Raw genomic sequence first — 23,857 nt, forward strand, 5'->3', positions numbered from 1 at the left:
AGAGCGAAAGAGAGAGTCCCAAGTAGGTTCCGCACTGTCAGCACAGAGCCTGACGTAGGGCTCGGTCTCACGAACCGTGAGATCATGACCTGAGCCAAAATCAAGAGTTGGATACTTAACTGACTGAGCCACCCAGGCACCCCTCTATCGTTTATTTTTTAATAAAAGCTTAAAATGGTGACATTGCTAAACTTGCCTGTCTCTAAATTCTGAAGAGTCTGTCTCCCTCACGTTTTTCTCGTGATAGCATCTCCTCGCGGTCACCTGCTCACGCCTGTGTCTTGCTGGTATCGTCCTCCTCACGATGCGGGAGCCCAAGTGCACGCTCAGCGCTGGGGCAATGCAGGCACGCGCCTCCCACCCTCGGTCTTCCAAAATCCCCGAAGCATTATGACCAGTTACGCCCAAGGGGTCAGAGGCACAGTTTATAAAAGGAAAGGAATAAACGAGATCGTGTGCTTGGGACACGGTGCAAGCCATGTGGATGCTGGTGTAACCTGATGGTGAAGAAAGGGGAGCCAGGGAACCCGCGGGCCTGCTCACCCCCGCTTCCGGGCTAGCGCTGCACCCCGGGGGACGTCCCAATTGCTGTCTGGGACAATTCAAGACCAAGACATTAAGCACACCAGAAGGTCAGTTCTCACTTAAGTGACTGTACTTAGAAATAAGTTTAAACATTTTTTTTCCAAAGGCAAAGTCTGTCTATCCCAGTCGTCGGGCACCACACTCGTCGCTGCAAAAACACTCTTTGCATCTTGCCCGATCTTCTCTGCTTCAGAACACCTGCTGCTACAGACTCCTAGGTGTTGATGGAGACCTGCGTCCCCATGCTTCCTTGAGCTGGCTTACGCAACGCGCACCTCGTGCTTGTTTGGCTACGACCCGTTACTCCTACGGGTGACACGGCCAAGTTCACGTGCGATGCAGCGGTAACGAGGTATGGCGCCACCACAAGGAGGAAAACAAAACTAAGATTTTCTTTTAAGCAACAAAATATGATGACAGCATTCGTGTAATAGGGTTCTGTGAAACAGAGCGCCTGAGACGTCCGTATCTTGCCCTCCATACTCCCAACCACTACATTCAAACGTTCGCTTTTTCTTCCTTGGCGATGGATAATGGTTCCGTCTTTGAGATGTTCTTTCTTCTTTCTTTGGGAAATACAGTATGTGCTTCGCACAAAATCCATTTTGACTCGCCAGCACCGTTCTGAGAGCCAATTTCTCTGGCCATCGCTATATTTATTCTCCCTTTCAGGGAGGAGGCCGAGGTGGTCATGTGGGTCTACTTTCAAAGTGCCCCCTTCCCTCTCCCTTCCAGTCCTCGTGAAGCCGGTTCTCACAGAGAAACCACGTCGGTGGCGTGGAGGTGAACTGCTTGGCTGTGGATGTCCTTGGGTTTTACCACCCCCCAGAAATACTCCAGAAAGGCGAATGTTCTCCATATGAGCGGAAGCCATGAAACACTGGGCCACAAGGTTGGGAGATGGCAAGCGTCATGACTTCCCTGAAGATCCTCCTCTGCCAGTGTGGGGATGGGGACGTAGTAAGGGGGCCAATCGTGGCCTCCCCTCTATCCCAGAACGGCTCCTTCCCGAGGCCCAGGCCGGCACTCAGCCGCCTTCCTGATGGCTGAGGTCCTTCCTGGCCCTGCCCCCCCCCCCGCGCCCCCCCGCCTCTCGCAAATGCCGACCATTTGCTGGTCCAGCTTGAAACACTATTCATCACCAAACACACACACTTTTGAAAGGGAGAAAAAGTTTCCGAACCTGTTCTTTTACTTATGGGTGTGTCTGTCCCCAGAGTGGCGGACAGCTCAGCGTTTCCAGGGTTTTTAGCTGAAATCATCACGATCAAGGTGCTTTTGGCAGTCCTTACAGAAAAGAACACCCCACGTAGAGTTCAAATAATTGAAGACGGCTTCCAAAAAACGGAAGGCAGGCTCCTGATTTACACCTGAACTTGTCCCCAGTGGTCCTGCCCACAGGGTGCTGGGCGGGGGAAACCAAATAGTGCTCGTCCTCAATGGTTACCTCCTAGATGTCGCCTGGCGCGTGACGGGCACTAGTGTGGACTCAACAAAAACACAATTTGTGAGCTCACGAAACTGGGAGGGGATAACAGAGAATTAACGGTCCACGCCTGGAAGAATGACAGAAGCAACAGAACGGGTATTTGCCTAAACCTCAGTGGGAGTAAACGTATAAACACAGAAACAGCTAGCAACAAGAATGCATGTCTCATAGAAGCTGCAGATGTCCGGGCTCTTCTAAAGGATAAAATAGTAACTTTCGCGTCTTTTAGTTACAGATGTAGCTGACAGAAACCCCACAAAATGTTTCTTCCTTTCCCTAAAAATAACGGGTTGTTAAATAGCCATCAAAACCCACTCCCGGTAAACCCTAGTGCACGGATGCAGATATCACGGGATGCTGCTGTTTGGATTTTTTTTTTTTTTTTTCCGAGAAATAATTCTCAGCCAATCAGGCAAGTGTTCTACCAAGGGGCTAGGAGGGGGTTTAGCGGCGGCGCCCGATTTATGTAACAGAGAATGAACGTGGTAAACGAAGTCCAAAGTGTGCGACAGGAAGGGGTGACGGAGGCCGGCACGCGGTGAGAGGCGAGCCCCGGGGTGCTGACGAGGGGCGGCCCGACAGACCTGGAGACGCACGTGACCGGCACCGGACCATGTGAAACTAAACAAAGAAAAACTTTGCTTCTATGAGACAACAACGGATCGGGTTTTGATGTTGCGTTATTATTATTATTTTTTTTTTTTTTGGTAATAGCTATTACCGCCGCAACAGCAGCTTAGCGGCTCGGCGTCTGCGGTGTGAGCAGTTTTGATAAACAGCCTCTGTGGGCCACACAACGGGGATAATGTATCCTTAAGTACCGCCAATGAGCTGCCATTCTGCACAGCCAATTACTTCTGTGCGTCTGTCACTCAAAGGAAAAATGACTGAGCCCATTAGATCAAACCTTTGTCACTGTTCCTAATGCACTCTTAGGCCTCATTAATCTCCGGGAGCCGCCGGTGTCTCATTGCCTCCCCCGAACAGGCCCACGTGAAGCCTCTCATCTCTCCCCCAAGTGCACCGCGTTAATCAAGCTCTCCTTATTACCCCAGTCCCTGTCACGGCGGAGAGCGCGCTCCCTCTTAAATGCTCTCATTATGACCCATCTTTAGAGCCGGCTAAGTGGAAAAAAAGAGAGAGGGAGAGAGGGAGAAAGAGGACGGGAGAGAAAGAGGAGAGGAAAAAGCAAGTCCGATCACATTAATATTCATGACAATAATTAGTATTCTAGGTCACTGAATATTCATGCTATTAGTTTGGTTTTTTATGGGTTTGCTGGATGTCCTGATTACTGAAGTGTGGAGGAAAACAGCATGGCGGAGACTTTAGATGTCAACGGCGGCTCGATACTCAAAACACATCCAGATCCCCGCCCCCCACCCCGGAAAAGCAGCCTCCGCCCTCCCGACGGCTTTCGCTTTCGTATTTTGAAACCGCCGGGGGCCAGGAGCGGAGGGAGGGAAGGAGGGAGGCAAGGGGGCAAGGTCTCCCCCGCTACGAAGGCCCACGCGTCGCCCCGGTGCGGGTAAAAGCACAGTCGTGGTCCCGGATACCCAACAAAGACACCCTCTCAGGACAGGGAGGTGTGTGGCAGCTCGGAACCAAATGTGGCAGGAAAAAAGAGACGCTGGGCCACGGCCCGCGAGCCCAGGGCCCTCGGAGATCCCGGAAAGGCCCGCAGAGCGCCTCTCTGCCACTGCAGGGGGCACGCAGTCTGCAGGCGGCACGGGTTTACGGTGTTGAACCCACAACGACTACACAGAGGCTACAGAAACAACAGTGCGTGGCAAGAAAACAGATGAATTCCAGGGGCGCCTGGGGGGCTCAGTCGGTTAAGCGTCCGACTTCGGCTCAGGTCATGATCTCACAGTTCGTGGGTCCGAGCCCCGCGTCGGGCTCTGTGCGGTCGGCGCGGAGCCTGGAACCTGCTTCGGATCCTGTGTCTCCCTCTCTGCCCCTCCCCCGCTCATGCTCTGTCTCTCAAAAATAAATAAATGTTAAAAAAATGTAGGAAAAATTAATTCCACAATTTCTTCCTTTTCTTCACCGGGGACAAGCACAGCTGTAACGACGGATTCTTGAGACACTTCTGGAGACTCGCCCTGGGCCACGCTTTGGAAAGGCAGCACGCGGCGTGTTACCCTCACAAGAGCGGAGGTGGGCCCGTTTTCCACCGTAACGATGAAGAAGAAGCTGACGTTCGCAGAGACACCTGCTCAAGGTCCCGAGATGGTGAAGGTGGGACTCAAGTTAGTGTTTCTGCCTCCCCGGGCCCGACCGCTGGCCATTACATTGTCCTGCTGTCTACTTCAATGTCAAAGGAACTTAAGGACCTGATACGAGTCTGCGTTCCGTCATCGGTGGATACCATTCTACCTACCACACCAGCCTGGCCAATGACCCAGGTCGGAAAACAGGACATCTGACGGTCTTCTCTGGAAGCATATCGGCAATTACAATTGGGTGGATTCTCAAAAATGTGGCCTTGGATTAGAACGGCCGAGTGGGTTCCAAGCCAAAGCAATGGAAAAGACAGATGATGCCACAGACATCCTGCGTGAGTGACCTTGGAGGAGGGGGAGGATTCCCTGGGGAGGGGGGGGGGGACTTCATCAGGCCTGAATAAGTATCTTCTGGATTCTTCTTTTTCTTCTTCCTCCTCTTCTTTTTTGCTGGAGTAGATGCTTAAGCGGATTTTCCAAAAAGTCACTTGGCTTCTGTATTCCTATACGTCATCTAAAACAATTTTTTTCTATCTTCATACTTGATTGATAGTAGTTTGGCCCTGCATATAGACTTCTACGTTCAAAATGATTGGCCCTTAGTGTTTAACTTAAGTGGCTTTAAGTTTATTTTTATTTAATTTTGAGAGCAAGTGGGGGAGAGGCAGAGACAGAGGGAGACAGAATCCCAAGCAGGCTCCCCGTTGTCAGTGCAGAACCCGATGCGGGGCTCGAACCCACAAACCGCAAGATTGTGACTTGAGCTGAGATCAAGAGTCGGACGCTGAGCCAACTGAGCCACCCAGCCACCCCTAAGAGATTGGTCCTTAGAAAGGAATTCTTCCGTTACTTTTTAGCACGTGGCGTTTGCGCTGAGAAGGCGACAGGCCAGAAGAGTTCCGTCTCTTGGCAGGTAACCTCGCTCTCTCCTCCTACCTGGGATGCTTTCTGGGATTTTCTCTGTGCTTTCAGAGCCTCCTGTCCCCTCCAGCTTCATACCAGGCTCTTCGGACAAGAAGACGCCAACATATGTCTTCTTCTGCACACCTACGTCACCAATGGTATCCTTGGCCATGTTCTTTATAGTATTTAACCTATCTACGGAATTTTTGATTTTTGTCATCTTTTTTCTTTAATTTGCAAGAAGTCTTTCCCCCCAGGTTTTTCATATAATCTTTAGTTTGTTGCATTTTATGAAAACAGTAATTAATCTCTTCCTTCCTTCTCCCTCAGTGTCACTCCCTTTATTCTAGGATCACTAGTCCATTTGTTTCTCTCGGTCCCTGTTTGCTTTTACTGCTGGATTCCACAGACCTCTTGATTGTCTGTACTCGTATTTATGAGTCAGAGCTTGAGGGTCGATCAGGCCGATGCAGGGGTTTCCCTGTGGCCTCTGGACATGGGTGTGGCACACGCTGACGGGTAGGTTCAGTTCAGATCGACAGCGCAGGGTTCACGGGCAGGCTGGTGCCCTTCAGTTATGTCCCTCACGGTCAGAGGGGACATTCCTTGCCATTTATTTACATTTCTCTGTGACTGTGCAGAGCTCTGAGTTTACCAAGCTGCTCCCTTCTCTTTCAGGCATCAGCATCCACATCAGGTTGGAGACGGGGATGCCCAGGGTTGGCTCTTCCGGAATGCGTCCCTGAGCCCGCCATGCCTGCATTTCACAGCTGCCCGACAGGAGCGTGGGGCCACCCCACCTTCATGAAGGCTCATTTACTCTGCTTAACTGGTGAGCTCAGTTATTAGTACGCAAGGCAGCTGCTTTGACATGTTTCTCTCCTCTTTCCCGAGCCCAGGGCAAAACCTTACATCACGATCATCACGTTTCCAGCATTCTCGTGTACGAAATGTGGTCAACATTCCAAGACTGGCAAAGCATTTCCCAACACCAGGAATAACATAGGACCTCTCTGCACCCCCCAGTGATCTTCTAGCCCCTTGCCTCCTTTGTCCTTTGAGCACTGATCGCCAGCTTCAATGGCCTTATCTGTTTCTGTTTCTTCTGTCTCCTCTGCCACCGCTGTGGAGGACGAGGCCCCTGGAGGGAAGGCCTTGTACTGCCCCCAAGTCTCCAGACCACTCATCAGGACTGGGCATACACACGGCAGACCCAACAACGATGGAAGATGAAGCGTACAGGAAACAGGAAGCGAGGCAGTAAAGTGCCCAAATCATGACATTGGATGGAAAGGCTAAAAACCAAACTGACGTACGATGAGGCACTGTAATATTTGAAATGTGAGATGCATTATGACTGTATGCTAGAAAATGAAGACAGACATCTGAATAAACACTCCAACTAACAAGAGTTCAGGAAGACGGCTGGAGATAAAGTATAAGGATTAGGAGCTTTCTTATTTCTTGCCAAGTAGGTGACAGAATAGACAGCCCCCTTCACTCTCCTCCCCCACCCCCCAAAAAGATCAGCTTCGCACGTCACCAAAAACGGACAGAACGGATCCGCACGGTACATCTCAACGAAGTCCTGGAACTTTACTGAGGGATGTGTATTAAGTTTGAGTAAGTTGGGCAAGACCTGTGTTCCATGGCAAGAAACTCAAACGTAGTAGTCAGCTGTTCCAGTTAACTGATAGGTTAGAAGCAATGCCAGTTAGAGCCACCGTGGGATTCTTTTTTGGGCGGAAGGGGAAGGTCTCAAGTTACTCTGAAGTTTACTGGAAAAAATAAACGAGTGGCAACAGTCAAGAACGACAATAAAACGGATGAGCCATATTACTGCCAGATAACAGACTGAGTCATGAATCTGAGACACTGTGGTAAACCCATACATGATAACATCATGTGGAGACAGTGGGTCAACTGAATAGAGTCTCAAGGCCAGAAACATGGTGGATTTGATTAAATTAGTTGTACAATAAAGGTGATGCATACAATTATAAGAAAACAACTCAACACAGAAAGGACAATTCGTTATCTCTTTGAATAAAAAGTTTGATTAGATTTATTCTTGCACATAATTGACCCAAACAGATTAAAGATGGATTAAAGGCTAAATATTTTTCAAAAACAGGCAATAAAATTGTGAAACTCAGAAATACATATGTCAATTGTTAACTGTTTTCAGGATTTCAAGAGGCCTTGTAAACATCTAAAGTAGAAACCACTGAAGTAAAGGACTTCTGATTTGATTCTGCGTATATATTTTGATCATATATTAAAAACGGGGAAAACCTCTACCTGCAGATAAGACCATAAAATTTAAAAAGAAGCAAATAATAAACTGGGGAAATATCTGCAGAATGTATTATAAAGCGCTAATATCCTCAATATATAAAGAGTTCTTACAGATCAATAAAAAAGACAAACACCTAGTACAAAAAAGGGAAAAGACGACATCTAAACAATTCAATATAAGAAATACCTGTGACAATAAACGTGAGATGGCCAACCTTAGTCCTAACTGAAGAAATCCAAATAAAGCAGGAGATGTTTTTATTGCTTATCAGATTACTACAGATTCTAAAAATGATAATAGCAATGCCACAAGTGTGTGTGGGTGAAATGGGACCTCACTTAATAGGTGGTAGGGTATTTGTATAACAAAACCTTTCCAGAAATTAATTTGGAATGTACATCAAGAATCTCATGAGCGTTTATATTCACTGGCTGAATCGCTTCACTTATGGACCTTTATTCTAAGACAAGAAGTGTTATGCACAAGGATTTAGGGACACGCAAGTGTCACGTCTGTGCAAAATGAGAAAGTTACTAGAAGGGAAGGCACACAAGACACTTATCTACTCCAATAGCACCGAGGTAAGAAAACAAATCAAAAGGAACGGCATAAAAAGAAACAACCATGACCAGTTAACTCGGAGCTCTAGAACAAAACGGCAAAATTCAAAGGAGTTGTAAAGAAGGATACTGTTAAGCACATGGGAAGTTCTTGGGCAAAGAGCTCTAAAACAGTTACAGTAATACTATTTTTAGCCGGAAGTCCACCCCGTAAGTGTAACGCCAATTCACTGCCAGATAAATTTGCCGTGTTCAGGTGAGAGAGCACCTGGGAAGCAGGGAATGGAGGGCCGCCCGCCAATGAGGTCACCTGCACGCTGAGACAAGCGTGCCATGACCACGAGACCCTCTCTTCCCCCAAAGGGGCACTGTGATCCTGCAGATGTCACACCCCCATTTCCTCGTCCCCACTTGTGATGCAAAGGAGAGGAAAAACCAAGCAGGCTCCCTTTAAGAAAGATTAACTTAGCGGGGCGCCTGGGTGGCTCAGTCCGTTAAGCGTCCGACTCTTGATTTTGGCTCAGGTCATGATCTCGTGGCTGGCTCGTGAGTCTGAGCCTCACTTCGGGCTCTGTGCTGACGGTGTGGAGGCTGCTTGGGATTCTCTCTCCCCCTATCTCTGTCCTCCCTGACTTGTGCTTTCTCAACCCTTCCTGCTCTAGACAAATAAATAAACATTAAGAAAATTAAAAAAAAAAAAAAAAGGAATTAACGTGGCTTAGGGTTGAAAGAATGCGCTGTAACCAACTGGGCTTGTGAGCGTGGAAAAGGGGTTTCGGCATTTCCCCGCGCCCTCCCGTCCACCCAGGGCAGGGGCGTTAAAAAGAAATGGGGGCACTGAAAAACACTCCTTTAACCCAGGCCCAGGCCATACATAACCTACTGCATGGGACAGGACATGGTTAAATGGCATTCTGTACTTTCTGTTTACCAAATGTCACATTTTTCCTTAGGAAAACGAGCAGTGGCACCATGGGATGCAAGTCTCAAGATTAAGGAATTTAAACAGCAAACCTTACGTATCCACAACTTCTCCACCTCGGAGGCTCCTCTCCCACCCTAATGCCTGGCAAATTCCCTTCCTCTGTTTACACTCAGCACAGGTGGTGCCCCAGCCCTGAGGCCTTGCCCCGTCTCCTAGGGTAGCGCTGAACACGTCACCCCTGGGCCTGCAGGCCCCCGTACGTACTCCTGCCGTGGCCTGCTATGTGGCACTGCGTTTACTTGTCTGCTCGTCTGTCTTCCCCACCAGAGGGTGAGATTCTGGAGAGTAGAGATGATGTCTTAACCTTCTGTGTCCCCAGGGCCCAGGACCAGGCCTGGCATACGTCAGAAATGCCACACACGTTTGTTGACTTGAAGAAATAAATGCGTGGATCTGACACGATGGGTTACCAGGGCAAGTGGCAAATCAGCTGGTTTGAAGAGGCCTGCCTCTTGCAGAAGTTCTGCGGATCAGGGACCCTGTATCCACAGCACACACCATTCCTGGCACAGAACAGGTGGTCAGTAAGTATGTTTTGAGTAAATTAATAAATACGAAGTGGTGAAGACGTTAGCTTTTCATTCGATACAGAATTTTTGTTTTCCCTTGGGTGGTTCTTTTCTCTCTTCTAATCCCGGCATTAGCACACCACCCTGAAGAGGGAAACTTCATACATGTCTTGGAAGGAAGGTCAGCAGGTCCTAAGAGACCTTGTCACCACTCTGGAATGAACTGATGTCTCCTTTGATGGCAAGCCCAGCCCAGTTTTGTTTTGATTGGTAATAACGGCTGCTGCTTGTATTGTACTTTATGAGTTTCCCAAAACCGTCGTATGTGTTATCTTACCTGCCATCACATCTCTGTGAGGTAGGCAGGCCAGGCAAGATCGACCTGATGTGGTGGTAAAACCTGGCTGAGTGAGCTGTCCAACACCACTTGGCATCATGAAGTAAAGCCCAAGCTATGGCCTCCAATTCTGGCCCCTTTCTCCTACCCTGCTTTCACCAACCAATGCCATATTTATGCCACAGAACCGTGGGGTTAGCATCATCCCTCTTTAAAGGCACTTAACATCTCAGAAAGGGGAAAATGCAGCATTTTTAAGAAGCAAAGACATATGCTAGAAAGTGCCACATAACCATAATTTATTTTGAGAAGACTGGATGTAGGTTAGAGAGGAGAAAGGGACTTTTTGCTGGGGAAAACAAATCCATGTGTTGAAGCGTGTCAGAAGGAGGACTCCAGCCTTTTCTCTGATAATAATCACCAGAAGGTTAAAGCCGGGGGCAGTCATTTGCAAAGATTCTTAAACAAAAGCGAACCATGACTTTTTGAATGGCTTGCAATTGCACACAAAGGCCAGGAATCTCTAAACACATCTAAATTTGAGAAAACACGCTCTCAGATCCCGAATTAAAAAGCAAATTCTCCTTTGAAAGAGAACAGGAAAAATTACAGTTGTGTTAAAGAATGACCCGACAGTTACCATACAAAACCGAGAGAACGGAAATCTTAGATAGGTCCAACGGTTTCCTTGAAATCTTGCTCCAAATAGCTCTCCTACTTTTATCCACTTGGTCGCCACAAATGAATACCAACCCTTGATATCCGCGCGATTAATTTACGTATTTTAGAAGGCCCTCGAATCCTCGATCATATGTGAGACTCGACTTTCAACTACACAACTCTGGGAGGACCTCGTGGTTTGGTCTGGGCGGCCGTGACTCAAAATGGCACCAGGCGCTGGCTGGCAGTCACAGAACCACCCACAGAAGCGAAGAGGTTTCTAAGCCTTAACGTACAATGTTAATGGTTAAAATCTCACTTGACCGCAAGGGCTCCGCACTCTCCTGCAACCAGCGACATCTACTGCTGTCGTCACGCTGGATTCTTCAGCACGTCCGCTGCGAGCTTACCTGAATTTGGGGAGATGTGTAAACTGCTCATGTCCTTGGACAGGCCATTGGTTTTAGGGCTGGAGATGGGCGCACAGGCCGACGTGGCTCGGGGTGGCCTCTTCCCTGGGACTTTCACAGTGGTTCTCAGAAGATCAATCTCTTTACCATGAACATTCTGCATGTAATCCTGTTCAAAATGTTAAACATCCAAGAGATATTAAAAAGAAGACCTTTCACAATCTAGGACACAAGGTTCTATCAGATACCACGAGTTGTAATCCTATGACCCTTCCACTATGGCAAGCACTTTAAAAATAATGAGGTTTTGATCTGTCTACTATGGTGGCATCATCGTTATATTGAAACCACAGTCTCTTTGTCCTGAACTAACCCAGGCCCCGCAAATCCAAGCAGACAGAGGAAATGCTTCCATCAGGGGGATCAGAAACCAGCTGGAGAAAACAAGTGTCCATGTGAAATCGTATTTTATAAACTGCTGCTTATAGAAAGTGCACTAGGACCCCGGGGTCTTCCTGTAAGTTTCAGGTAAAGTTCCAGGGAGTAGGGACCTATTTTATAACAACTGTTCTGCCTTGGATGGCAACACCACTAAGCCTCTAGATAAGAATGAAGTGGTCTGTTGGGAACTCAGGTAGAAACTCCTGAAATAAAAGGCCAAGCATTTTACTAATAAGGACCAGGAAAATGTCTGAGGGCGTCGGCACGGTGTCGAGAAAACGTGGAGCTCGCGGATGGGTGTGTAATGGCCGGATGTGATGTGGAAAAAGAAAGAACGTTCTTTGGCACTCAAGCATCGTGTTTCTCTGAGCGGCTCACCGTGCCCAGAGAAAGCATCTTTGTGTTCTCTTCATGCTGGAGGGGGATGACCCAGTTAACAGGGAGCCACAGGGATGTCTAGGTAGATAGGGATGGTCTCTGTGGGGGTCGCTGGACAATTCCGTGCAGAGTAAAACATTATCTAAGAATTGGTTGTCGGGTCGGGGGAGAGGAGAAGCAGCTGAGAGGGTGAGGGGGCCGACTGGTGAGTTAGGAATTACTGACCCTTCAAAATGCATTTTTTTGGCAAAGTGCCCCCTGGCCAAACACGTAGACATGTTAAATCGACCTCGCACATTAAGAAAGGGCATATTCTAAAACATTCTTGGGCAAATAGCACGTCAAGTGTTTTAAGGCTAAGCATGAAATGAAACAAATGCATTCCTTCCTTGGCAGAATCTTGGTAGAATTCCTTTCAGAATATAAAGGGGAAACGCCAATAAATTTGTAGTTAGGATGAACAATGAAGTTCTTGTCAATGTAATTTCAGAAGATCCGCCAAATAAACCAGGGTGTGGGCCGCCAGGGACCCAGGGAGGCTGGAAAAGTGAGTTGTAATTGCTAACCCGTAGGGTCAAGTGACGCAGAGAGAACCAGATAAAGTCCTAGAAGGACAGCACAAGGGACAGAGACCCAGGCTGTGGATGAGGAAAGTCGGCCAAAGTCCATCAAGGGAGGCAAAGGGGGCCTAGAGAGCAGCAGGGAAGCCGAGACAAGGATCCCCGGCTTCTGGGAAGCAGGCTGCGGAGCCTTTCAGTTCACGTGCCAGCAGGTGAAGGGGCTGAGAAGCAGTCACTGGCTCATCAAACAGCAGGACGGTTGCGGACAGAAGCAACGACACAAAAAAGGAACCAGAAGCACAAGATTCCAACACAGGGGAAGGAACCCGCACTCGGCTCCTCAGGACAGACAGCACGAGAAGAGGCATCGTCCCTCCGCAGTCTGCTGGAGGGAGGGTCGGCCTCGAGTGTTAAAAGCAGAGACCTCACCCCACAACGCAAGCACTTACGGGGCCCCTGGGTGGCTTAGTCGGTTCAGTATCTGACTCTTGATTTCGGCTCAGGTCATGATCTCATGGTTCATGAGATCGAGCCTCGCGTCGGGCTCCGTGCTAGCAACACAGGGTCTGCTTGGGATTCTCTCTCTCTGCTCCTCCCCTGCGCTCTCTCGATCTCTCAAAGTAAATAAATAAACTTAGAAAAAAGGTGGGGAGGAGGGGCACCTGGGTGGCTCAGTTGGTTGAGTGTCCGACTTTGGCTCAGGTCATGCTCTCACGGTTTGTGGGTTCAAGCCCCACACTGGGCTTGCTGGTGTCAGTCCACCAGCGTGGAGCCCACTTCAGATCCTCTGTCCCCCCGCTCTGCCGCTCGCTCACTTGCACTCTCTCAAAAATAAACATTAAAAAAAGACAAAATAAACAAAAATCCCTATTCTGCCACGCTTTAAAAAAAATGAGAATTGTTTAAAAAAAAAGAGAGAGAGAGAGCACTTAGAGGGGGGCACACGGGAGCTGACCCAGACTCAGGAAAGAGGGCATGGGAATTCTCAGCAGAGGAGGAAGGGCAGGAAGAAAAAGCCCAGAATGGGAAGGCCTGGCCACGGTGGGGGGGAGACGTTCTGATGGAGCAAACACAGAACTCTAGATAAAGTTGGAAAAGTACCAACCCAGAAGGAAAAGACGCCACAGGGTCCCTAATGACTTCCTAAGGATACAACTCAAATGGCCAATTCTTTTTTTTTTTTTTTTTTTTTTAATTTATTTTTGGACAGAGAGAGACAGAGCATGAACGGGGGAGGGGCAGAGAGAGAGGGAGACACAGAATCGGAAACAGGCTCCAGGCTCCGAGCCATCGGCCCAGAGCCCGACGCGGGGCTCGAACTCACGGACCGCGAGATCGTGACCTGGCTGAAGTCGGACGCTTAACCGACCGAGCCACCCAGGCGCCCGTCAAATGGCCAATTCTTGATGGCAAACACACACTCACAAGGCCAAGCAAGGCCAGAGCCAGGAGGAACCTGGGACTGAAGACGGCCAGAGAAAGGATCGGAGCTGCACCAAAGTGGGGCAGATACAGACCAGCTCTTCAGAGGCAGTGGGGAGGCTGGGCCTTCATCAGCACTTGTAAAACCAACCATCCGGAGAGCGGTAGTGGCGTCCACAAGCCTCCCGTGAGCCACGGAGGCCAGGAGCAGAGGTCCCGAGGCCTGCTGACCCCGCAGGACGCGGTGCCTGGAGTCAGTCTCCGCCATCCCAACAAGACCGAAGACTCCACGTGGAAGTCAAGACGCTTGGGCAACACCCCAAAATATAATCAACCGTGAAAGAGCTGTGGTTTTGGAAGGATATGGACCAAAGACAGAAAGACAGTGGTTACGAAGTCTGAGTGAAGGAGCAAACAGACCCAGACAGGAAGGAATACGGGAAGACTCATGACTGAGCTCAAGGTTTTGGGGATGTGAACAAAAAGCACCAAGGAAGCCATCCTTGCTTAGTGGAGGGCAAAGTGTCAAGGTCATTAAAGAAAAACAAAGGTCGTTCTTAGACATCTTTAACGTACTTCCATTAATATCCAAGAAAATGGGCAAACCCAAGCTTCAGAACCAAAGTCAAGGCTTGTACAGAACGACTTCATTCTCCCACACTTGCTCTTTCAAAAATATCAACTTGCTATAACTTTCTTCTTTAATGCCAATTCTTAACAAATTAAAATACAATAACAGGAGTGTAATTGAGCATTTATTGCTTATGGGCTCTAAAATGAGGCTAATCAGATAGTGACTAAGCCTCAGCATGGGCTCTTTTAATAGGCATGTTTTAACATACAATAACCAGGATATTTTATTTAAAATTATTATAGAAATGTACCAAGAGTCTGCTCTTTGGATGTGAACGCGGCTAGGGAACACATTTATCTTTGGCTCAGCATGGGCCAGGGAATCTGTTTCCTCGCTTGAGTTAGGCGTCGAAACTTCAGAGGAACTAGATCTAAAAAAAAAAAAACCCCAGAATATGAACTTGGCGGCAATTCTTGCGTTGCAAGCCACTGTGGTTTTTTTTTTTTTTTTTTTTTTTTTACAGACCTTACAAGATGCATTTCCTAATCCACGAAAAGCCCTTGGAGGTGGCGCTTCAGAAACAGTGGAAGGCAAGGAGGACTGAGTATGTGGCTTCTGGGTTCCCCCAAGAGAAACGATGCTGAGTTTCCCATGTTTGAAAGAATCCATCCCTTTTCATGTCTCCCCAGCTTGGCAGTTGAGGAATTAAAGCCAGAACCAGTATACAACGTGGCCGCCTCAGAAGCGGGACGTGCGGCCCTGCGGGGCCCGAGGGAGGGACCTCGCCGGGTAAAATAAAGACGGCAGGCTTGATTTTGATATGCAAATGCTTCAGATACTACCCTTCCTGTGCTCCTCGTAGAAAATGCTGATCGATGATAAAAGGGGGAAAAAACCCTTTAACGAGGCATGAGGGTAATTCAAAGCCAAGTACTTTTAAACAGCACGTAACAAGTCCCCGGGGCCCACTCAAGAGCCAGGCCCCTCTGAGGCGCCATCTCCCGCCCCACAACAGCTTGAAAAAGTAGTAATTGCCAACCTATTTGCATTTTTCTTCTCAAGTTGTCCGCGCTCTTGTCGCGCGGATTCTTTTTTCCAAGCAGGCGCGGGAGCAGAGGGACCCGTTCCTGAACGTGTCGATAGCCTTGGTGACTGTGCACCGGGTCCCCCCGCAACCCGGCTCCCACACCTTTGCCAACCCTTGTTTTTTACCTCTCGCTCCTAATTATGTTGCATCTATTGCCGTACACTTAATTAGCTGCATTAATGTGATTTCTTTTCACATAGTCAAGCAATTAAGAGCTATGATTGAGTTTCATTCAATTAGCCTCAACAAACATGCTAATTGATGTCCCAGATGCAAATGAGGTGCAATGAGAGAAACCTGCGAGCGACTGGGAGCCGTGTCAGACCCACAGCTTTCAGCCTGCTGACGGAAGCACAGCTTAACACGGCTCCCACCTTCTGGGGGGCCGCCTTCAGGGAGGGCCGCGGAGCCATTAGCGCCGCCGTGCCTCCGATCGCTCCCGGTACGCAGGATTCATTTGATCTGCCGCCATACGATCCTGTCCTAAAAGCTCACAGCTACGCGTTACCAGGACCTGGAGGTCATCGGCTCGGTGACGCTGTGCTCCTGCAAGGAGAGTGAACCCTCACCCAAACGCCACGAGAGGCTGCTAGAATGACACAGGGGTTCTCCCCAAAACTGCACGGCGGGGGGGGGGCGGGGGGAGAAGGTGCGTCTTGTCTTGGTGACCTCAGAGCCCTCTGCATGCACGACGGCCCCACGGTTCTCAGCAAATGGTGAGTTCATCTTAGTCAGCTCTGGGGCATCTGGCACTCGAAGTTAAGCTCAAAATACAGCAATCCATCAAGAGTCCCTAAAAATACCCTTACTGTATTGATTCTCCCTGCCTCCCATCCCGACGTCACCTTTGGCTGTCTGCTGAAAGATGGGTTTGCCCTATGTGTTCACGGGGGTACCGAAAGCAGTTAACAAGATCTGAAAGCTAACCCAAGATGCAGAAACGGTATGATTGGCATCTCAGAATGAGAGCATCTGAATAAAAACCCATGGCTTTGAAACCGTACTCTCCTTGCAGAGATGATGCAATCGATGCCACTCTGCTTTTACACACTGGGTTGTTTTTTGTTTTTAAAGCATGGAGACTCTTCATTTCCATAATTAAGTGATGCAAAAAGAATCACAGAGATTTCTGTTCCAATTAGGTTTTCCCAATAAGTTCTGGTTTCTGAGTACACATAAATGCTCAGAGATTTAATATTTTATGTTAACATGTAATACTTTCTCTAGGGTAGATAATTGTTAGGACAGACTGATGACTGGCCACGGCCATTGGATCGGATTTTTCCTCTCTGGGTAAGCTAGCTTGTTAGTCCTCAAAGCGTGGTCCCTGATACGCGATCAAGGGGTTCACAGGTTCAGTACTGTTCTCAAAACATTCCAAGGCACTTTTTGCCTCTTTCACTGTGTTGAAATTTGCTTCATTGGTGGATAGAACTGCTGGCCCCAGAGCACAAACCAAGGCTGTGGCACCAAATTGTATTAGTCCCTGTTGCTGTTATACGATTCATTGCCATGCTCTCTAAATAAAAACAAAAAAAAGTTGCACTTAAGAATGCTCTCAATCAACCAACCAACCAACCAACCCCCAAAAAACAAGAAGCAAAAAAACCAAACCAACCAAAAAGCTACAGATTCATCAATATTTCAACCGTGAGCACATACATGTCTTTTTAATTTTCTGCGTAAGGGACACGGAAAGTACATATGAGCGTCTGTGCCACACACACACGCTGGACAGCGTCCTGCAGAAATGCACTTCTGCAATTGCTTGGAGTTGCAAGCTAAACTAGCCACTTTTTTGGCTGGGACACACTTTTACTTGCAAGAATGACCATGTCAGACACGAACTGGGCTTATTTGGTCTTGGGTCTTTGGCAGGTATTTTCTTGAAAATGAACAAAGTGAGCACTGCAAGAAAAATAGCACACAGTATCCGCATCCAGCGTATAAAATAGAATTTGAGCTTCCAGTGAGCATGAGAACCTTGGAGACTTGTATCTCTCACCGTGTGCCTGACACTTTCCAAATACTTAAGGCCTTTGCTGATAAGATGGGCAGTGATATAAATGAATGCAGCTTCTGGATATCATCTGATGAAAAGTGTCACCATTTGGAAAGCTGCATACCTCAGTTAAACAATATTTTTGAAATGACGCATGCACGGTGACACATGTGAGGCTGAATGAATTTTAAGGGAGCAGAGAGGGAAGATTTAGTGGTAACTGTTCAGATTCTGTGCTGCGTTCCTAAGTTTTGACAAACTGTCACGTGTTGCGTTTTGGTGCAACCAAACAGAACACCCACAATGATCAGAAATGTCTACTGGAATACTCTTCCCTTTTCCAGCGAAATGTCTGTACCAGGTGAGGGTCCTTACGCACCAAAATGACATAACATAGCGAACTGATGGCAGATGACAGTATGACAACCCAGCTCTCTCTTATTAAGCCAGACATCAATGAGTTTCGGGAACAAGAAAACAATCTTCTCTCGTCAAGATTTTCTTTCGTTTTGGAAAAGGCGTTTTTCATAAAAATGTGATTTATGTAATCATATTACAAAAGGGCGATTTATTATTATTTTTTTAAATGTTCCTTTATTTTTGAGAGAGAGAGGCAGAGAGACAGGGAGACCGAGAACCCCAAGTAGGCTCTGCCTGCCAGTGCAGAGTCCATTGTGGGGCTTGAACTCAAGAACCACGAGATCATGGCCTGAGCTGAAATCAAGAGCCAGATGCTTAACTGACTGAGCCACCCAGGCGCTCCAGGTGGTTTATGATTTTAAATGAGTTATGTGAATATTTACAAATTTCCTTAGTTTTGAATTGTAATGTGCTAAGTATCAATTAGATACAACCTACAGAAACAAAAGCACTTTTGGATTCCTCAGTTATTTTTTAAGAAGGCAAAGGGGTCCTGAAGCCACAAGGCTCAAGAACCACTCGTCCAGTTCAACGTTTGCAAAATGGCCAACGGCTACGCACACGCGACTTTATGCGCACAGCATACAGGGGGAAAGAGCCGGATCTACGCAGAGATATTAGAGATGTTCCTCAGATTGTTTGTCTTTTCCTGGAGGAAAGGATTGACTCATTCTCCTGATTTTCATTGCACTTCATGAATGTCCAGGTTCAAAGAGGAACTGTAGTTTGTATAAGTTCTATTTTTAAAAATCCTTACTTCTGCGCTCAAAAAAAAAAAGTATGTAAGAGAGCCCATTGTTAGATGCACTGCTATTCCCAACTCCATTTAATACTCTTTTCAAAGGAAACTAATCTATAAAGACACACATAATACCGTCCATTCAAAGAGACTAAGCAAATGTTCAAGTCCAACATTTCTGAATAATAAACAATAGCCTCATCTATAGTCATGGGCACAGAGGAAACCGACACCCTAAAAATACTATGGAAATATCGTAAAACTATGAGAAATCTTCTGGCCGTGTCCTTTCAGATCACATAACTCAAAGAAGACAATTTCTCCTTCTCTCCAAAGGACCAGTCACAATAGCGAGGTAGGAGGCAGCTTCAAAGCGAAACACCCTATGAGCAATGATTTTTGTTTCCCCAGACAGCCAACAGAATTGCAGGGTTTCGCTTTCGGAACTGCCTTTGCGAAGACCGCTCGACCAAAGCTTGTGAGCGCACGTCAACGTGACGTGTGGCCACCACAGGAAGAAGGTACCTGGTGAAGTGGATGTCTACTGGTGACGGAGACGAAAGCCCACGGTTATGACATCCAATTCTTTGGTTAATAAAGGCTTTACAGGGCCAGGGAGTCACATAAGACCGGGTAGGAAGGAAGGCTGGTGAGACATCATGGGGGATCAGGGCCAGGTAGTGACATAAGACTGGGTAGAAGGGCAGGCTGTGAAGCATCACGGGCATCGGTGGCGGTGCACTTCACGCACCATGGACAGCTCCAAGCAGGCCACCTCTCCAGTCTGGTGGCCAGCCTCCAACACGCGTGGGCTAAAGTCCAACGTTAGCCCAGGGGGCTGGGTTATTATAATAGAAATCAAAACAGCAGAAAACTCTAAATTGAATAATGAATATACCTTTTGCTCCCTGATTGTATCTGTCTTGATTGACCTAGTCGATTGAGCTTTCCACTGCAAGAAAGATTTTCCTCATTTTAGGTTAAATTGAATATTACCCAGTTGTAACCCATGCGTGCTCAAACCCAGCCCGTACAAAATGAATGTGTCGGTATGGAAATGGCTTCCTGTCTTCCCAGTCACTGTAGGCCTCTTCGAAAGGCAAGCATGAGTGAAATTTCATGACGATGAACTCGAAGGAGCTAGCGCCTTTCCTTGGCTATATGAGTACTTTAATAATTAATCATGGCTTGAAACAACTGGACCGGCAGTTAGATCTGGGAAGTTTAGAATGAGATAGGAATGCTCGTCATAACGGTATCAGATCTGAAGCTCTTGAAGATTCCAGATGTCTCACGATGAATTTGCCAGAATACTCAGCTCTTAAAGAGGCAGATTTTTAAGGACATGGTCTGTCCTCGGGGGGCGGGGGGCACTAATGATCGCTATGCTTTTTCTTCTACCAATTGACCCAAAGTAGGACAGAAATCTCCCATATCCATTGTTGCCCACCACAAAATTTAAGGACTTTTTTTTTTTTTATTATTTTTAAAAATTTATTCACACTTAAGAGACAGAGCAAGCAGGGGAGGGGCACAGAGAGAGGAAGACACAGAATCCGAAGCAGGCTCCAGGCTCTGAGCCGTCAGCACAGAACCCGACGTGGGGCTCGAACCTATGAACCGTTGAGATCATGACCTGAGCCGAAGTCGGACGCTTAACCGACTGAACCACCCAGGCGCCCCAGGACTTCTTCTAGTTCTGAAACATTCACCACACCCGTACGGAAGGCTCATCGCTTCTTTCCTCCTGATGCCTTGCTTTAACAGGAGTTCATCCATTTCCCTGATGTTACTGCTGCCATGGTGGTTTACAGTGATTCGAGCAGATTCATTTCCAATGAGGAGCAGTCAGTTCATGGACTCTTGAGACATTCTGATTTCCTAAACACGTCTGCCAAGGACAAAGTCAGCCTCCTTCTGGCCAGAGGATGGCCTTGGGGACCAAGCCCAGGATCCAACCTTGGAGTTGTGTCCTCAGACCTGCTACTTAATCATGCTTGGTCCCCATTTCCATATCTTTAAAAATAGGGGGATGAACAGTTCTTACCTCATGTGCGAGGATCACCTGAGATAACGTGCGAAGTGTCTGCGAGAGGGTCAAAGCCCTCAGCGAATGATGGTTCTGCCTACTGTGTCCAGTAAAAATTCTGGAATATTTGCCCTCTGATTTTATGTGGGCATTTCCTGAGTTAAAGGTGTTATTCCAGGGGCGCCTGGGTGGCTCAGTCGGTTGAGCGTCCGACTATGGCTCAGGTCATGATCTCACGGTTTGCAGGTCTGAGCCCCACGTTGGGCTCTGTGCTGACAGCTCAGAGCCTGGAGCCTGTTCCGGATTCTGTTTCCCTTTCTCTCTGCCCCTCTCCCCTGCTCACACTCTGTCTCTCTCTCTCAAAAAATAAACATAAAAAAAAATTTTTTTTTAAAAAGGTGTTGTTCCCACTTCGGGTAGCAATTCTGACATAAAAAGTCATTGGGGGTGACCCTCAAAGTGACTTTTCACTTCCCAGCATAGGAAAAAAAATAATTGGCCTCTGCAAACGCAAGACGGTTTCTACTTTCTCTTTTTTTCTCCCCACCCTTCTTCCTCCCTTCTTTTTCTTTCCCCTTTTCTTTCCTTTTTTTTTTTTTTTTTTTTTTTTTTTTTTTTTTTTTTTGTGGTGGGGGAGGCTTGTATACGGTAGTCAGACATTTTTATTGCAAAATGCCGTCTGGAAAAGATGCAAAACAAAATTGCCTAAAATGCAAGGGAGAAAAATCCGGGGGAAAACAAAAGGCCCCCTTCCCCTTGCTTATTGAGTTCAAAGGCATAACATGCAGCGCCCTGCAGCAAATGGGAAGCTACACTAATTTTAAAGCCATAAAATGCTATCAAGTGCCCTGCGGGGCAGGACTACAGTGAAGCTAGTGGCACCTAAATAAGATGTGGTTCATTTACTCCGCAGCTTAGCCTAATGTAATCATCAGCGGATTTTAGCCTAGAGTTGTAACAGGCAAACAGCCGACGCCGAGGAGGTAGCACTCCCAGCCATTGAGAGGGCCCCGGCTAGATTGCTGTTGATTAGAAAATTTTTCAGTTTTGACAAGCACTTAATGAACATAAATCGCACCTTGATTGGTTTCCATTTGGGGCCACAGGCACACCTGAGAAGCGGCGGGCCTCCACCTCCACCCCTCTCCTCCTTGCAAGACCTTAGCGACAAGCCAGCAATTGGGTTACGAGCCGCAGAAGAAAATATTTATAAGATGTAATAATGGGATTCCGTTTCTTAGTAGAAGTGAAAGATTTCCTCGCTACCCCCCACGTCCGTCCTCTCCCGCAGAGTCCGCGGCTGTGACTTACTGTCAGTTGAAGAAAACCAATGGTTTTGATTTATTTACCTTTTCGCGAGAATTCTGGCTATGGTTAAGAGTACTAAAAAGACCAAAGATGGAAAACAAAATGATACAGATTGGGCTCAAAGGATGAAATATCATGCTGTGTATGATAGGACAATGTCCCATCGACTCTACTAGAAGCTTTCAAGACTCCAATCCACAGGCTACATTTAAATCTGTGTATTTACAGAAACACACATATACTTTTTTTTTTTTTTTTTTTAGAAAATAAGGCAGAAGGATTTTTCAATGTTGAAAAAAATAGGTTAGGTAGGATCTAGGATATTGGGTGGTTTATTTATAGAGAAAGAGGACTTTTTTTTTTTGTCTGGTCACGCCCTACACACTGTGTGATCAACACGGGGAACCTGTTCCATAGCCAGCATGCATTTTGGCCATTTTATTTGGAAATCTAAACACTTTGCAAACCCTCAGGGCTCTACAAAATAAATAAGAAATTACTTAGGCAGAAATAAGACTTTGGTAAAGAATCTAACTTTTTTGTTTATATGCAAAAGGTAGGAGTGTATCAGTAGTCATTTTTTTAAAAAATAAATTTGTTGTTTAAAATAATTTTTTAAGGTTTATTTACCTTTGAGAGACAGAGAGAGACAGTGTGAGCCGGGAGGGCCAGAGAGAGAGGGGAGACACAGAATCCAAAGCAGGCTCCAGGCTCCGAGCTGTCAGCACAGAACCTGGCACGGGGCTCAAACTCATGAACTGTGGGATCACGACCTGAGCCGAAGTCGGACGCTTAACCATCTGAGCCATCCAGGCGCCCCTGCAGTCATTCTTTTTAACGAAAGTTGTCAATATTCCCTGAAAATACTTAGAATACCTTGGCAGTATCATTGCACGTGTTTGAAAGCACTGCCATCTGGGAAAAACGGTTCATCACCCCATCTGAAACTGATGGGTGAATGCCAGGGACAGTTCCCAGGTCATTGGAGGCACAGAGGGGACCGCCTCCCCAACGCTCAGAGGGCTCCTGACCAACCCATATGACTAGGGCCGGGCCGCTGCTTTCATACCCCAGGGACCCCTCCCCAGTTCACTCTGTTCAGGACCGCACCCAGCATATTCCACCGCAGGCCCTGGAGAAGGCTGGACGTGTACGAAATTCAGTCATCCTCTATAGTGTTTGCGTGTTGTGGTTCAGACAACGAAACCTCAAGAGGCATTTGCACACCCACGTGCACAGCAGCACTATTCACAACGGCCCGGAGGAGGGAGACATGCAAACATCCCTCCACAGATGAACGGATAAAACGAAATGTTCTGTACACACAGAAGAGAATATTATTCAGCCTTAGGAAGGAGGGAAGCCCTAGCCCCTGCTACCATGCGCATGGACTTCAAGGATTTTGTGCTGACGAAAATGCGTCAGTCACAGAACGACAAATACCGTGCGATTCCACTCACGGGAGGTAATCAAAGAGTAGAACGAATTCACAGAGACCGGCAGCAAACGGGGGTGCGGGGAGAGAAACGGGGATTTGGCGTGAAAAGCACAGGGGTTCAGGTGCTTCAAGATGAAGAGGTTCTGGAGACTGGCTGCACAAGGAGGATGCACCGAACGCTGAACTACACGCTGGAAAACGGCAAAGATGGTAAATTTTATGTGAGGTGTATTTTACAATTAAAAAACAAGACACAACGAAACCTTAAGCTCTTCTCCCACCGTGGGGACCTCTTCTTCTGTTTGCAGCAGGTGGGGCTGGATACGGCTGTGCCTTATTTCTGTGGCTTGAAAGCATCAGGAGGCAGCTTCCTCTGCTTCCGATTCCAGGAACCGCAGGCCTGCAGGTGTGAGGACAGCCCACGCGTGTGGCCACTCGTGCCTTCTTCTTCATTCGACAAGACGGCGCCGATGTGCAGGAGATGCAGGCAACAGGAC

At 47.5% G+C, this 23,857-nt stretch overlaps 1 protein-coding gene across 20 annotated transcripts in view; it reads right to left on the minus strand.

Annotated features, from left to right (window-relative positions):
- Positions 1 to 23,857, minus strand: part of AGAP1 (ArfGAP with GTPase domain, ankyrin repeat and PH domain 1) — a 549,180-nt gene that overhangs the window by 174,227 nt on the left and 351,096 nt on the right. For 17 of the 20 annotated variants that reach the window (XR_009253932.1, XM_058700362.1, XM_058700369.1 and 14 more), the window contains one exon: positions 10,963 to 11,131. The exons of the other annotated variants lie outside the window; for them this stretch is intronic. Coding sequence is in view for 16 of the 17 variants with exons in the window: in XM_058700362.1 (XP_058556345.1) it covers positions 10,963 to 11,131 (169 nt within the window). In the remaining variant the exon portion in view is untranslated. The remainder of the gene's footprint in view (positions 1 to 10,962; positions 11,132 to 23,857) is intronic. 20 annotated transcript variants of the gene reach the window in all.

The sequence above is a fragment of the Neofelis nebulosa genome, chromosome 2 (assembly GCF_028018385.1).
Source record: "Neofelis nebulosa isolate mNeoNeb1 chromosome 2, mNeoNeb1.pri, whole genome shotgun sequence".
Classification (NCBI taxonomy): Eukaryota; Metazoa; Chordata; class Mammalia; order Carnivora; family Felidae; genus Neofelis; species Neofelis nebulosa.